Source organism: Triturus cristatus, chromosome 2_1, assembly GCF_964204655.1.
Source record: "Triturus cristatus chromosome 2_1, aTriCri1.1, whole genome shotgun sequence".
NCBI classification, from domain to species: domain Eukaryota; kingdom Metazoa; phylum Chordata; class Amphibia; order Caudata; family Salamandridae; genus Triturus; species Triturus cristatus.
Genome location: NC_140581.1, coordinates 457,252,783 through 457,266,110, shown reverse-complemented (window position 1 = coordinate 457,266,110; position 13,328 = coordinate 457,252,783). Strand labels below are relative to the sequence as shown.

Sequence of the window (13,328 nt, the reverse complement as noted above, 5' to 3'; positions counted from 1 at the left end):
GAAGCCCATTACTTATAACCACTAGAACGTGACCAGACGGTCCCTACATATCGGGGAGCGGGATTGAACAGGGTGTGGGTAAGGTAGAGGCGGACCTACAGACACAGACACTAGGGTCTGGCCCGCACACTGCCTGCCTCAGCGCTGGGTGAATTTTGTGCTATAGGCAGGGAGATGCAGTGGCTTCCAACCACTTATGTCAGAATGGGCACTATGCAAACCCAAATTAAAAAAATAAATAACCCAATAAAATGTAAATGAGCTGAAGCACATTAATTGTGTGTTCAGGTTTCAGAAAGAAAGGCATAAAAGTTACTTTAATAATTATAATTATTAATATTAGCATTATAAATCACAAGCTCTATTCCAACACTTTTTCTGATGTTCAGAAGAAAACAGGAAGCGTATATTGAAAATCAGAAGGCCCTTGAATAATTCTTCTATGCCTGTGGCGATCCTTGAATGATAGATGTAGTATCTGGCTGGATACATTCTAGTGTTTCCCCGATGCTGTACATACACTTCACACCCACCCACCACAGGCATCACCAGTCAGGTGACACTGATAATAAAAGGGGCCGAGCACACGTGCTCTGGGCCAGTTATTCATCCTATCTATCTGCATCCGTGTAATCCTTTATGCGAGTATGTGGGCCTAGCGCCCGCCAAACTCTACATTGGCGACGAGGGGGCTGTGCCCATGCGTGCAGCAGCCCAGCAGACGGGGAGAAGGGGGAGAGAGCTGCCCATGTAGAGGGCAGCCCCTGTGAGGAGGCGCGCCACCAGCCGAACGGCCTGCGGGGCATGTGAAGAGCCCCGGGCCTAAACTGCATGAAGAAGAAGGTGATCGGGAGCCCACCCTGCACTTAGTGTGTCTGCACCCTGGGGAGGAGGTGCCCGATGCGCCCGATAGCCCACGGGGCGGGAGAAAGCCCCAGGCGTGAAAGAAGCCGAGCGGGAGCCCACCCTGCAGGGGAAGAGCCGCAGACTGCCGGGGCAAGCGACAAGTGTCCCCATGAAGCAGGAGGTCCACGGGAGCCCACCCCGCGGTGAAGAGTCTGCTGTGGTCACACCCGGTGGTGAGTGAGCCTTGGCTGCGGGACGTTGGGGCAAGAAAGAGGAAGGAGGACGGAGAGTGGAGAAGCTACCCACTCCCCCGCCGAAATGAACAAACTGTGCCCAAGGCCCCTAATGAATGAAGCAGCCCAAGGGGCAGCGCGAACCTCCCCCACCCCGCATGGCGTGTGAGGAGCGAGCCGGTGGCGGTGGGGTAGAGGAGAAATGGCAACCCCAGAGTGCAACTGCCCTGACGAGAAATAAGGCCGCAGTCCCCGGCGCCCGCTCCAGTCCCCTGGGCAGTGAAGGGAAGTGCGTGAAGCCGCGGAGTGAAAGGCAGTGCATCAGGCATCCAGGAGAAGGTAGCGAGGCAGCCTGCCTCATGATACAGCGCCCGAAACAAAATGCCCGTAAAAGTGGCGAGGTGTCCAGCGAGTGCACTCCCCCCCCCGACCATGAACGCCACCAGACGCACAACTCACCGGGAGTGGAGAGACGAGGTGGCCGTTCAGCTGCAGGGGTCTCCTGACGCGTGTGTTAACCCCGCACAGCCCCAGGGAAGAAGGAGAGTTCCCCAGCGGCAGCTTCGGCCCTCCCTCATGCAGCGAAGGAAGTGAGTGAGGCTGCTGTGGGGGGGGGGGCAGAGAACACAAATAGACTGTGTGCGGCCAGCAACGCTGAAGTGGTGAACTAAAGAGTCCGGAGGAGGAGCGGTACCCTTCCCCTATAAATTGTGACTTTCCGCATTGGCACAAGTTAGTCAGGGAATAAACGAGTCACTCACCGGCCATGATGTGGGGCAGCCGTCAGGAAAGTGACTGGGATTCCGAGAGCAGATCGGAATAGAGCTGGGGAGGAAGAGAGGCGAGAAGGCCCTAGCACTCCCCCATACACACACCAGCGCTGCACAGCAGAGTGCAGACACGACAGGCATCTGGCCCTTAATGGAAGAGCTGTGAAAAGCCTGCAGAGTAGCAAAACTGCCGAAGCAGCAAAAGGAAGTCAGATCAAGGCAGCACTGCCATCTAGTGGCCTTTGTGAAATAGTGCACTCCAGCAAAGGAGAATACAATGGTGAAAGGCACTGGTTTACAGCCAAGGAAGGACTGACTGTTGTGACCTGCAGCATAGAGTTAGGCTGCTGTGACCCACAGAAACGAGATAACCAGTGGAGAGCCACCCTGCTGGCAAGTAGCTGTCCCAAGGGAACAATAAATAAATAGAGGAAAGCATCACCAAAGAGAGCACGTATGGACATAAGCAGTATAGCTTTCCCCAAACATGAAGAAAAGAGAACAGGGTGCAACCACATGCTATCACAACGCAAATACTGCCAGGACATGCCGATATGTAGGTGAGATGGATCCGTGGGCGTGTCTCGGAAGGAGCTTGAAGCAAGTATGCACCGCAGCGACAGCTATTGCAACACACAACCAATGGTGAGGTCAGAGCACAGGCTCTGAATACTGGGGCAAGCAAATCTGGCGAATATGCACAGGAACAGGAGCCGCAGAACCCACCGACAGCGAGAAGGGTATCGGTGAGAAAGGAGCCCTGAACATAGTGAGAGCGAAGGTGCAGCGGTACCTGGTGGCCACAGGTTGTCGCAGCAGCAGCAGCAGGAAAAGGCAGGAGCACCACCAGAAAGACAAGGGTGATTCAGGAACCCAGCACCAAGCAAGTGCGCAGCAGCACAGAGACAGCAGCTACAGCTCCAGGAATGCAAGGACGGAAGAGAATGTGCAGTAAGTGCGTCCAATGCAGCAACCAGAGGGCGCAGTCAGAAGCACGCCGAAGCAATGCGACCGCAGAGAAGACGAAGAAGTGGTTGCACGGACCACCAGAAGCACGAAGACCCACAAGGAGGAAGAAGCCTACCTGCCCGATGGTCGCAAGGAGAAAGAAGCCGACCAGCCAGATGGTCGCAAGGAAGAAGCCGACCTGCCAGTTGGTCGCAAGAAGAAAAAGCTGACCTGCCAGATGGTCGCAAGGAGGAAGAAGCCGACCTGCCAGATGGTCACAAGGACGACGCTGACCTACAAGAGGTCAGAGAGTGAAGTGATCTGACAAGAGGTCCGACAAGAAGAATGGAGAAGAGGTCCGTGAAGAGAACGACCGAGGAGAGGTCTATGATGAGGACCCCAGGAGAGGTCCGCAAAGAGGACCAGGAAGTGACAGAAGAGAAGTCTATTGATATAAACTGGAAGTCAAAAGCAAACGAACGAAAGAAGGTCACAATGACAGGTCCAGTCACAGATCGAGGTGAAGGCAGTGTCCTCGGGGAGGACAAGACCAGGGAGACACGTGTGGAGTGCACGCTACACGGAGAGGCCTGGTTAGGGCAGACCAGCAAGATAGAAGACCAGAACGCGTCGCAAAGGAAGGAAAGAGAAGACAGATCTTGAGTGGCAAGACACCATGACGAAGGAAGAAAACAGAGAAGAAGAGTAAAGAGGTGTGCGTGACAGGTCAGCTCACACACCAGAAGGGAAAAGTGCAAAGGTGCATGAACATCCAAACACAGTACCTGGAGAACATCAGCATCACTGGGAGTAAACATCCACGTGCGAATCCTTAGATCACCTGGTGTCGACAGAGGCAAGCAGGCCAGTCCATTGATAACAACTACCTCTGGGATGGAACGGACACAGGACCGCGGATATACAAGGGGCAGAGGCCTCTGGGACACCAGTGGCAGCGGGTCCCGACATGAGAGATGGACTGTTGAAGCTGTGCTCTGGGAATCCTTGGAGGATAAAGGTAGCATGCAAAGGAACAAGTGCCAACAACACCCTTTTCAGGTGGAGCTTCGGACACGTAGAGAGGACCCTTAGCGATTCCTCCAACGTGGTTGGAGCGACAAGGCGGAAGTCTACCGGTCCAGTGCAAGCCTGGCAGCAAAAGGCCTCCGGGTCATCCGGTGAGAGGGGACACCCACAAGGGAGGGGTATCCATGAGAGGGATACCCTGCAACTGCAAATCCCATTGGACATAATCACCAGTTGGAGAAAATACTTCAACCAGGACTGTACAGTGGAAAGTAATACATAACTGATCCACCATCATTCCATCTGCACTTTCACTGAATGTGGAACAGGAAGAGAGACACTGGAGAGCACACTTCCACGCTGTGCGTCCAAAAAGAGGTTACACCCACAGGGCACCCCGACATCGTGCCAAGGAGAACTAGTGGCCCCGGCTGCAAGGATACCATCGTTGGCGGATGACCAGCAGCTAAAGAGACTACGTGGAAGTCGTTATTATTGTGTTATGTTTGTTTTCAAAGTACCATCTCTCCCACAGGTCTGGACTTCATTGTTTTGACCTTTATTAAAGTTTGGGAGGGATGTAGTATCCGACTGGATGCTGTACATACACTTCACACCCACCCACCACAGGCGTCACCAGTCAGGTGACATTGATAATAAAAGGGACCGAGCGCACATGCTCTGGGCCAGTTATCCATCCTAACTATCTGTGTCCATGTAATCCTTTATGCGAGTATGTGGGCCTAGCGCCCACAAACTCTACAATATGCACTGTGTAAAGCCTGGAATATAACACTGAGCTCAGTGTCCAACAGGATTGCAATAAGTGCTTTTAAATGAGGTAACACAGAAGAAATGGCCGTGACTAGGGTACTGCAATCTAGAACCCATCAGATAGAATCATTAAAAATGCTGCAAACGGGGGAAGGGAACGGGATATGAACATGGTTTATTGTAGAAGAAATGCTTCCTTTCACAATTAAAAGTAGCTTTATTAATGCAGGCTCATGGGAAGCATCACCATTCCCCTGAAATATTAGGAAGGATATTGGCCCTAATGAAAGCTGTGAAACCATTTCTGCCCTGGCACAATGATCCCCAAAACAAGGACCACTTTAATCTGTCAAGCTAGTAAACCATTGGAATTCAAGGTAAAATCACGGCTGCTGTGAACAAGAGACAGCAATTTGGTGATCTGAGATCTGCTTTCATCTCCGTGTACCAAATTTCCCTTTTAAGATCGGAAGCGCTCAGAAACATTCTCTATTAAGCGATGTCTAATTCAGAAGTTAAAATGAGGTGTGTGGATATGAAGAATTTGCCAAAATGTGCTTGTGGGATAACTCATCAGGTAAGGACAAAAATGAATCAAGTTAACGTCCCATAATTCGGGGAATTTAGGCTTAAGAGACTTTTGTACATCATATCTATGAGGGGCACAGAAACCAAGAAGCTTCGCCAATTGTCAAAGTATCTGCACAATGTTTCACCCATAGAGAAGACAATTTTGGCTAACAGATTTGCCATCAATATTAGATCACTGAATGCTGGATTCATCTGTCTATCCCAGCTGACAAAATAATTGGATTTGACTACATGCTGTTTAGCTCTGGAATGCTTGATGTTAGACATTCCATTGTAGTGTCGCTCTTGCAATATAGCCTTATAGCCCACCGTAGCGGTCTATACCGGGCATTAAAGGCCCTCTCCAGCGTCCAGCTCAGGCGAGGGCCTTTAACAAGAAAGCAGGATTTTAAGGCCAGTGTAGCCCAGCTACTGAGGGCTATAAGGCTATTAGAACATTGCAGCACTAGAGGGCAGGATGTTCTAACAAATAAAACACAGATCTGTAACTGGGGGTCTGAAAAGTTTCAGCGCTCCGTCCATCATCTCCTTGTGTTTACTTTGTTCGCCCTAAATTGACAGGGTATGCCCAGACATGGGTCCCTTGCTCACTTTGCCACTGGATTCAAGGCAGCCTGGCTGATAAGGTGTTACCCTAAAACTGGTCCCAGGATGCTTGTTTCCGATATAGGGAAGACCTGGCTTGGCAGTCGAACTGGACAGTTCCCATGAGGAACAGGGTCATGACTGATTTGCCTATGGCTGGGTCTGAACTGGGGTGGTGTAGTGAGCTAAAGGACGATGATGGATTCAACCTAGATCTGTGACTCGGGGTGAGTGTCTGAAATGTTTCCGCGCTCCGTCCATCATCTCCTTGTGTTTGCTTTGTTTGCCCTAAGTTGGCAGGTTATGCCCAGATGTGGGTCCCTTGCTCACTTTGCCACTGGATTCAAGCTAGCCTGGCTGATGAGGGGTGTTACCCTGAAACCGGTCCCAGGATGCTTGTTTCCGATCCAGGGAAGACCTGGCTTGGCAGTTGGGCTGGACTGTTCCCATGAGGAGCAAGGTCATGACTGATTTGCATATGGCTGGGTCTGAACTGGGGTGGCGTAGTGAGCTAAAGATTGATGATGGATTCAACCTAGATCTGTTACTGGGGGTGAGTGTTTGATTTAAAATACCTTAGCAGCTTGTGTCACGATAACGTTCAGGTTAGATGCAGATTTATAACAGTACATTTTCAGAAAAGAACTTAATGCAATAAGGGTAAATGAAAAGTATGCGAACGAATTTCAACTATAGGTTGTACATGCAGTAAGTATTTTTTTTTTGCTCCTCCTAAATTTCTGAAAATGTTTATACCATAATATGCTTAATAAGAATGTAAAATAGTGCAATATTGATGGTAAAATAACAGGCTAGGGAAGGAAACACCGAGTTACTATTGAATTTTTGATTTACTTGTGTTTCATTATAATTCCTTGGAGGCTGATTGTTATGTTGCTCGAATGTGAATGTACCCCGAAAAAAACAAAAGATAAGACACGTTTGGCCAAAACAGGAATAGTTAATTTAATTAAAACACTTCGGCCAGGAGCACAGTTACATAAGCGGGTCTGAGGACTGTCTCAAAGTACAAACAATCCGAACAGGGTTTTATAAATTTCTTTGGGTATCATAAAGTACTTCAGTGGATTCCTTTTTGGGAAAATAATGTGGTCCTTGTCTGTGGAATCATAAATAAGGCCCCTGATAACAAATGCAGTTGGGCCTCGACCTTGAATGAACTCAATGGTGGCCAGTGGGTAACGTGTTTAGATGTCTGGCATGCGGGGCGCCTGATTGGTGTATGTACTGTATGTGCTGTGTCGTGGTTGGCTGTGTGTTCATAACTTCATATGGCATCTGACTTTATGGGGTTTCGGGAATGCGCACACCCCTCTGACCATGTGTGCTTTATTGGGGCCAATCTCCCATGACCATTGTGCTGTCACTGGGCTTATCTGGGCGATTGACCTGAGTTTCCTATTTACACTGGCTATGTACCACCCCACCTGTGACCTATCAATCAGCAACCTCAGGCTTAAGTCACAGACCTGCCTGACCTGAAAGGTTTTAAGTGACACTGAAAAGCATTGAAAAAGTCATACCATGCACAGCATAGAATTGTGTTTGGAAAATCTCAAGGTAAAAAACATCTTCCACCCTCAAATTTGAAACAGTTGCTAAAAAAGTGAAAAGGCACTTGGAGGTAATCAAAAACTCTTGTTGATGCGATTGTGCTCCAGGCACTATGGAATCGCACAAACAGTGATATGTGGTGAAGGCTTCAGATAAAAAAGCTGCCTTGTGGAATATTTTCGATGTTTTGACACGTAAAAATTGGCTTTTTGTGAGGGATGTAAGGGATCTGTTCAGAACAATCTTCAAATTATTGACCGACAGTGTCTGGGATGTTTGAGGGATAAAACGTGATGTAGTCCAGCCTCAATAAATGTCTTTGTCATGAAGGTACGTTCCATTCAGTCTGTTGACCCGACTAATTCCCTGTGTTCTAGAGCGAGGGCAGTGACTGTGAGTCTGCACCCAGTGTGAAGAATTCTCCAGAGAACCGAATCCTGATCAAACGCATGATGATTAAATGTGCTGATGTAGCAAATCCCTGTCGCCCTGTGGATCTATGCGTAGAATGGGCTGGGAGGATATCAGAGGAATATTTTGCACAGGTAAGAAATTGCAAATTCTCATTTAAAAATAATCAGTTCATTTTTAAAAGAATCTGAGTACAACATCGTAAGCACTTCGCGCCTAGTCCATAGACCCACAATTACAACTCAAGGCAATGGCCATTACGAATGCCTTAAGTAGCTAATCCTGTATAAGGGTCTTTAAATGTTTCTCAAAACAATTGCGTGTTAAATTTGTGAAGTATGTAGGTTGTGGTGCCTGCCTCGAACCAGCAAGTGCAAGGAAGGAAAAAGGTGATCTGCACTAATTCGGTTTTAAAAATCATTATTCCAATAGACGTATTAAGGTACAGAATGATTTCAAATTGTAGTTCTAGGGCTAAACCCAAGTCATATTTTTGGACTATCTGCATGAGTTAAGATTACATACTACGAAATTAATATTATTTGTACATTTATCAGTGCTTACTCTGAATATCTGAAATGGATGCAACATACCTCAAACCACTTGGATCTTCAATTTAGTGCATATTTTCCTGGAAGAGCAACCACCTGTTTTTTTGGGTGGTGGATTGACTCTTTTGGTCACTAAATGCTATTAATGTGTTTTTTAAACATCGTCATAAACCTGACTTCAAAAGTTCTCTCTAATGTGCTAAAAATGCCATAGACTCTTTTTTTTATTAAATTTTAGGCAACTGTCTAGTCGTAATTGTGTTAACTGAATACCATTTGTTGAGAAATTTATTTTGATGTTTGGCTTGTTTCTCAGTGGACTATGTGGACTTATTTATAGCAAGAAGGTACTCGGGGCCATACTACAGAAGCTTTGCACTAGTGGAAAACTCCACAAATCAGCTTTCACCATTTTGCTCCTTGTATTATGTGAAAAAATGGGGCAAACTGATTTTTGCCACAGCATTGTTTTTCAGTCGGAGCAGAAACATAAGAAGTGGAATGACGTGGAACACACCGATTACATTTAGATCAGTTTAAATGAGAGACTGAAATATTAACAAGTATGTCATAGTTCATGAATGGAACAAATGGATTGAGTGCGTTGTTTGCCACTGACGTACTCAAACAATATAAAACTATTTTGCCTCAAACATGGGTACCTCTTTCACATTTGAAAAGAGGAAGAGACAAACGTATTTCTTACTTCTTATGTCGTAAAAACAGCACAGAGAGTGTGAAACCAGTTCAGGTCATCTTCATCCTGGGGCAGACACCAATTGTTGCATATCCTGCATTACTAAAGCAGCAGAAATGCTGCAAATGGATTTGCCCTGTCTATCAGTGCCATAAAGTGCGTGTAATGCTGCAGCATGCCTTAGAGTAAATCTCAACATATGCCCTTCTGTGTGGGTCGCTAATTAACTCACCTTTGAATTAATTATTTCAATAGAAAAGGGAAGCATTCTTACATTCACCAAATCTGATCGTAGGAATATATTTTCGATATTAGTTAAACTTTTTTTTGCCATTCATTCACTTGGGTCTCTGTTTATAAAAGGGAAAAATCAAAACATTGCAACCAAAGTAACTGGGGAAGAGATGCGGTAGGCAAATGTGAAGGGAAGTACTACGTTGGAGGGAAACGTGAGGGTGGGAGAAATAAGGTTAATAGAGAGGTGATGAAGGTCAGGAACTGGTACAAGGATACTGGGGGCGGGCCCTGGGGAGGGACGAGTGCGGGTTGATTTGTGGTGGGGATGTGATGGAGGTCCTTGAATGTGTAACGGCCTAACACTGTCATGGTATTGACTACATTGACATGGAATGTTAAAGGGCTTTACTCTCCGGCTAAAAGTCATAAATTGTGGAAATATCTTTTAGATCGGAGACACGATATACTAGCAATACAAGAAAAACATCTAAAACGCAGGGAGGACCACAGATTACTCCACAAAGCATATCCCCTGATCTTCTGCTAACACCAAACATAATGGGGTTGCCCTACTCTTTCACTCATCCCTTAAGTTCCATCTAAAGGGCAGTAAATCTGACAACGAGGGGAGGTTAATAGTGGTCAAAGGGAAAATATTGGGCAGGATCTGTACAATAGTATCAATTTATACTCCCAACTCAGCGCAGGCTACCTTTCTCTACTCGTTTCTCACTCTCTTCGGGGGCTTTGCATATGGTGAGATTATCCTCATGGGATATTTTAACATTATTTGGGATCCAGAATTAGACAGTACCCATCCATAACGCTCTGCCATAGGCGACTTCAGTAAACCCCTAAATCAATCATTAGAGCAAAAAAAAGATCCTATAAAGATAGATGCTGGATGAATTTATTGGAGGCAATCGAAGATAAAAATATCAAAGGCTTCTGGAAAATGATACAAGAATGTATGGGAAAAGTTGTAGGGACCCTACAGTGTTCAGTTGTGGAAGAGAAGTGGGAAAGTCACCTTGAAGAAATCTATGGTAAATGGCCAAGGAAAGAGGAAATATTATCAAATAATTGGCCAGGGGTCAGGGAAAATGTGAAAGAGAACTTCTCCACCGATCATATCAAGAGTATCATATCAAATTTAAAATTAACACGAGCAGCAGGTCCGGACAATTTACCAGCAGTTGTTATAAAAACGAACTCTGAGTGGTGGGCCGAGTTCTTCTCAAAGATGTTTCTGAAGATATTGATTACAGGAATTTTCCCAGATAGCTGGAAAGGGGCGATAATTAGGCCAATACACAAAAAAGGTGATGTAAAAGATCCCAAAAATTATCGCTTGATAAACCTCCTGGATATAGGCGAAAAAGTATTCTCCAAAGTAATCCTAGGTATGCTAAAGGATTGGGCATATGATAATCAGATAGTACCCCCAGAACAGGGAGGATTTAGAGAAGGACATTCGACGGTGGATCATTGTTTTGCTCTCTGGGCCATAGCGTGGAAGTCGATAGAACAGAGGGGTAATTTATTCTGCTGCTTTGTGGACTTCCGTGCGGCTTTTGACCTTGTGGACAGAGAGCAGTTATGGACAACCCTGATAGGATATAAAATAAAGGATGATCTTTTAGCACTGATCCAAGCCCTACACATTGAAAACTGGGCACAGATAATTTTGGATAAGGATGGAGGTCTGTCAGGGAGGATACAAATTGGAAATGGATTGAGGCAGGGGTGTGTACTTGCCCCCCTACTTTTTTCCCTGTTCATAGCAGATCTACCTCAAAAATTAAGAGAGGTCAGAGGGGCTAGCCCGAAACTGGGAGGGAATCATGTACCCTGTTTACTATATGCAGACGACCTGGTGATTATGGACCAGACGGAGATAGGTCTCCAGAGAAAATTAAATAGGTTTAAAGACTACTGTGTGAATAAAAAACTAGTAGTGAATATGGAGAAGACAAAAATTTTATGCTTCGGAAAGAATAAAACAAAGTTTCAATGGAATCTTGGTATAGAACGCCTCGAGAGAGTTACGGAGTATAGATATCTAGGTATATGGTTCACGAGTAATCTAAAATGGAATACTCATCTGGAAGCGCTAAAAATACGGGCAGCGGCGTCTGTGAAGGGCCTAAAAAGATTTAATAGTGTATATGGGGAGATGTCGGATAGGCCGGTTATAAAGGCCTATATAGCAATGGTTCCGCCACAATTCCTGTACGGGATAGAAGTACTATATTTAAGCGGAAAATCCAGCTGGGATAAAGAAGAGGGAAATATCTTAAAAAGTTTGTTCTCGCTGCCAAAATCATCAATGGTACAAGCAGCGAGGCTTGAGTTGGGAATCACCTCATGGGCCATAACAGCCTGTATGGCACTAATACGCTTCTGGCAGCGCTTAGGGGCAGAGGAGTCACATAAAGTTTCCCAGTGGTGTAAAGCAGAAATTGCCACGAGTGAGCTGTCCTGGGCAAAAGAGGCAAAATCTGTAATAAAGGAAGCGTATGGAATATTAGGTTTAATGCTGGATGCGCAGTTAGGTCACCCCCGAATAGATAAGAAAGAACTCAGGTCATTGGGTTTTGATACGTCATGTATACATGACCGGGAGTATCTCTCACGAAAAATTTCAGTATCACATATGATTTTGGCTTGGGAAAAGGATAAACACTACCCTTATATAGATAGGTTACCAAGTCACTATTTACGACGAGAGGTGCTAAGAGTGCGAATGGGGATAAACCCCTGTTATATGAATAATAGGGTGAAAAATCTCATGATAGATCTTAGGGGGAAATGCACTTGCACTTTGGGGACCCCCTGTGATATTCTACACATTTTACTGGATTGTATGAAATTTTTAAATTTACGAAAGGAGATTCTACGCCCAATATTCATAAAGTACAGAATAATGAGTAGGACGCAAGCTGTTGAACTTTTAATGGAAATGAGGAATTTAGACATAGCTTGCGCCATGGGGAAATTTATGTGTAAGGTCAAAACGATTCTTAAGAGCCTAGAGTAACCTTTGTATGGATACGTAAACGTTGTTATGAGATGGCACAATGAAAAGACATCAGTCCTGCAATTGACCTATCGGAAATACTGGATGTAAAGGTACAAACGCAGGAATCACCTGGTTTTATTAATTTTAGAATATTTTATAGGATATGGATTATTTTAGCTATGATGAATATGTGATATATTTTATATATGTATTTTAATAGATGAAACAGATGTAATGTACACTTTTATGGTTGTAACAAACTAAATAAATTTAAATTGACTGACTGACCCTAAATCAATCAATTCAATCAGTGGGCTTGAGGGACGCCTGGAGGGCAGCACACCCTTCTGTTCGTGATCACACTTTCTTCTCCTACTCCCATCACTTAGATTCAAGACTTGATTATGTATTTATAAGTCAGTCCTTGGAATATTCCATTTTGGCCTCCACCTTTTATCCAATTTCATTCTCAAACCATGACCCTGTAGAGCTTACATTAGATTGTACGGCTACCACACCTAAATTCCGCCTGTGGTTTTTCCCTGGATCCCTCACCAGAGATCATCTCTTCCAAGACAAGATACGCAACACTATCAGAGAATTCTTCTTTACGAATGATCCTCAATACGCCACCTTGACCACCACGTGGGACATCTTGAGACAGAGCTCCAAACAGCAGAGCGAATTTACAAGGACACTCCCACCCTTGCACTTCAGAGGAAGGTGACGGGCATTAGAGCAACATTGAGTGTGATTTACTCAAATAGAGCAGAGTTTACCCTGCTACACCTCAAACATGTGACATATGATCAGGGAAATATGGTAGATGCCATTTAGCGCGACAATTGTGGGTCAAACATGAGCAAAACTATACCAGTCACCTCCACACAAAAAATGGGGAAGATAGCCACGATCAAAGAAGAAAAAGCGAAGGCTTTACATAACTTTTATAAGACCGTATACACGTCTGAGGCACCCAGAGAGGATGCACAACTAGAATTTTTGAGTGGGGTTGAATAACCCCAAGTGATTGCGGATCAAAATGAGGAACTAGGTAGCCCG

At 45.5% G+C, this 13,328-nt stretch overlaps 1 protein-coding gene across 1 annotated transcript in view; it reads left to right on the top strand.

Annotated features, from left to right (window-relative positions):
* Window positions 1–13,328, top strand: part of PDE8B (phosphodiesterase 8B) — a 977,294-nt gene that overhangs the window by 928,684 nt on the left and 35,282 nt on the right. Inside the window, exon 20 of the mRNA XM_085632271.1 lies at window positions 7,726–7,893. Coding sequence (XP_085488397.1) covers window positions 7,726–7,893 — 168 coding nt within the window. The remainder of the gene's footprint in view (window positions 1–7,725; window positions 7,894–13,328) is intronic.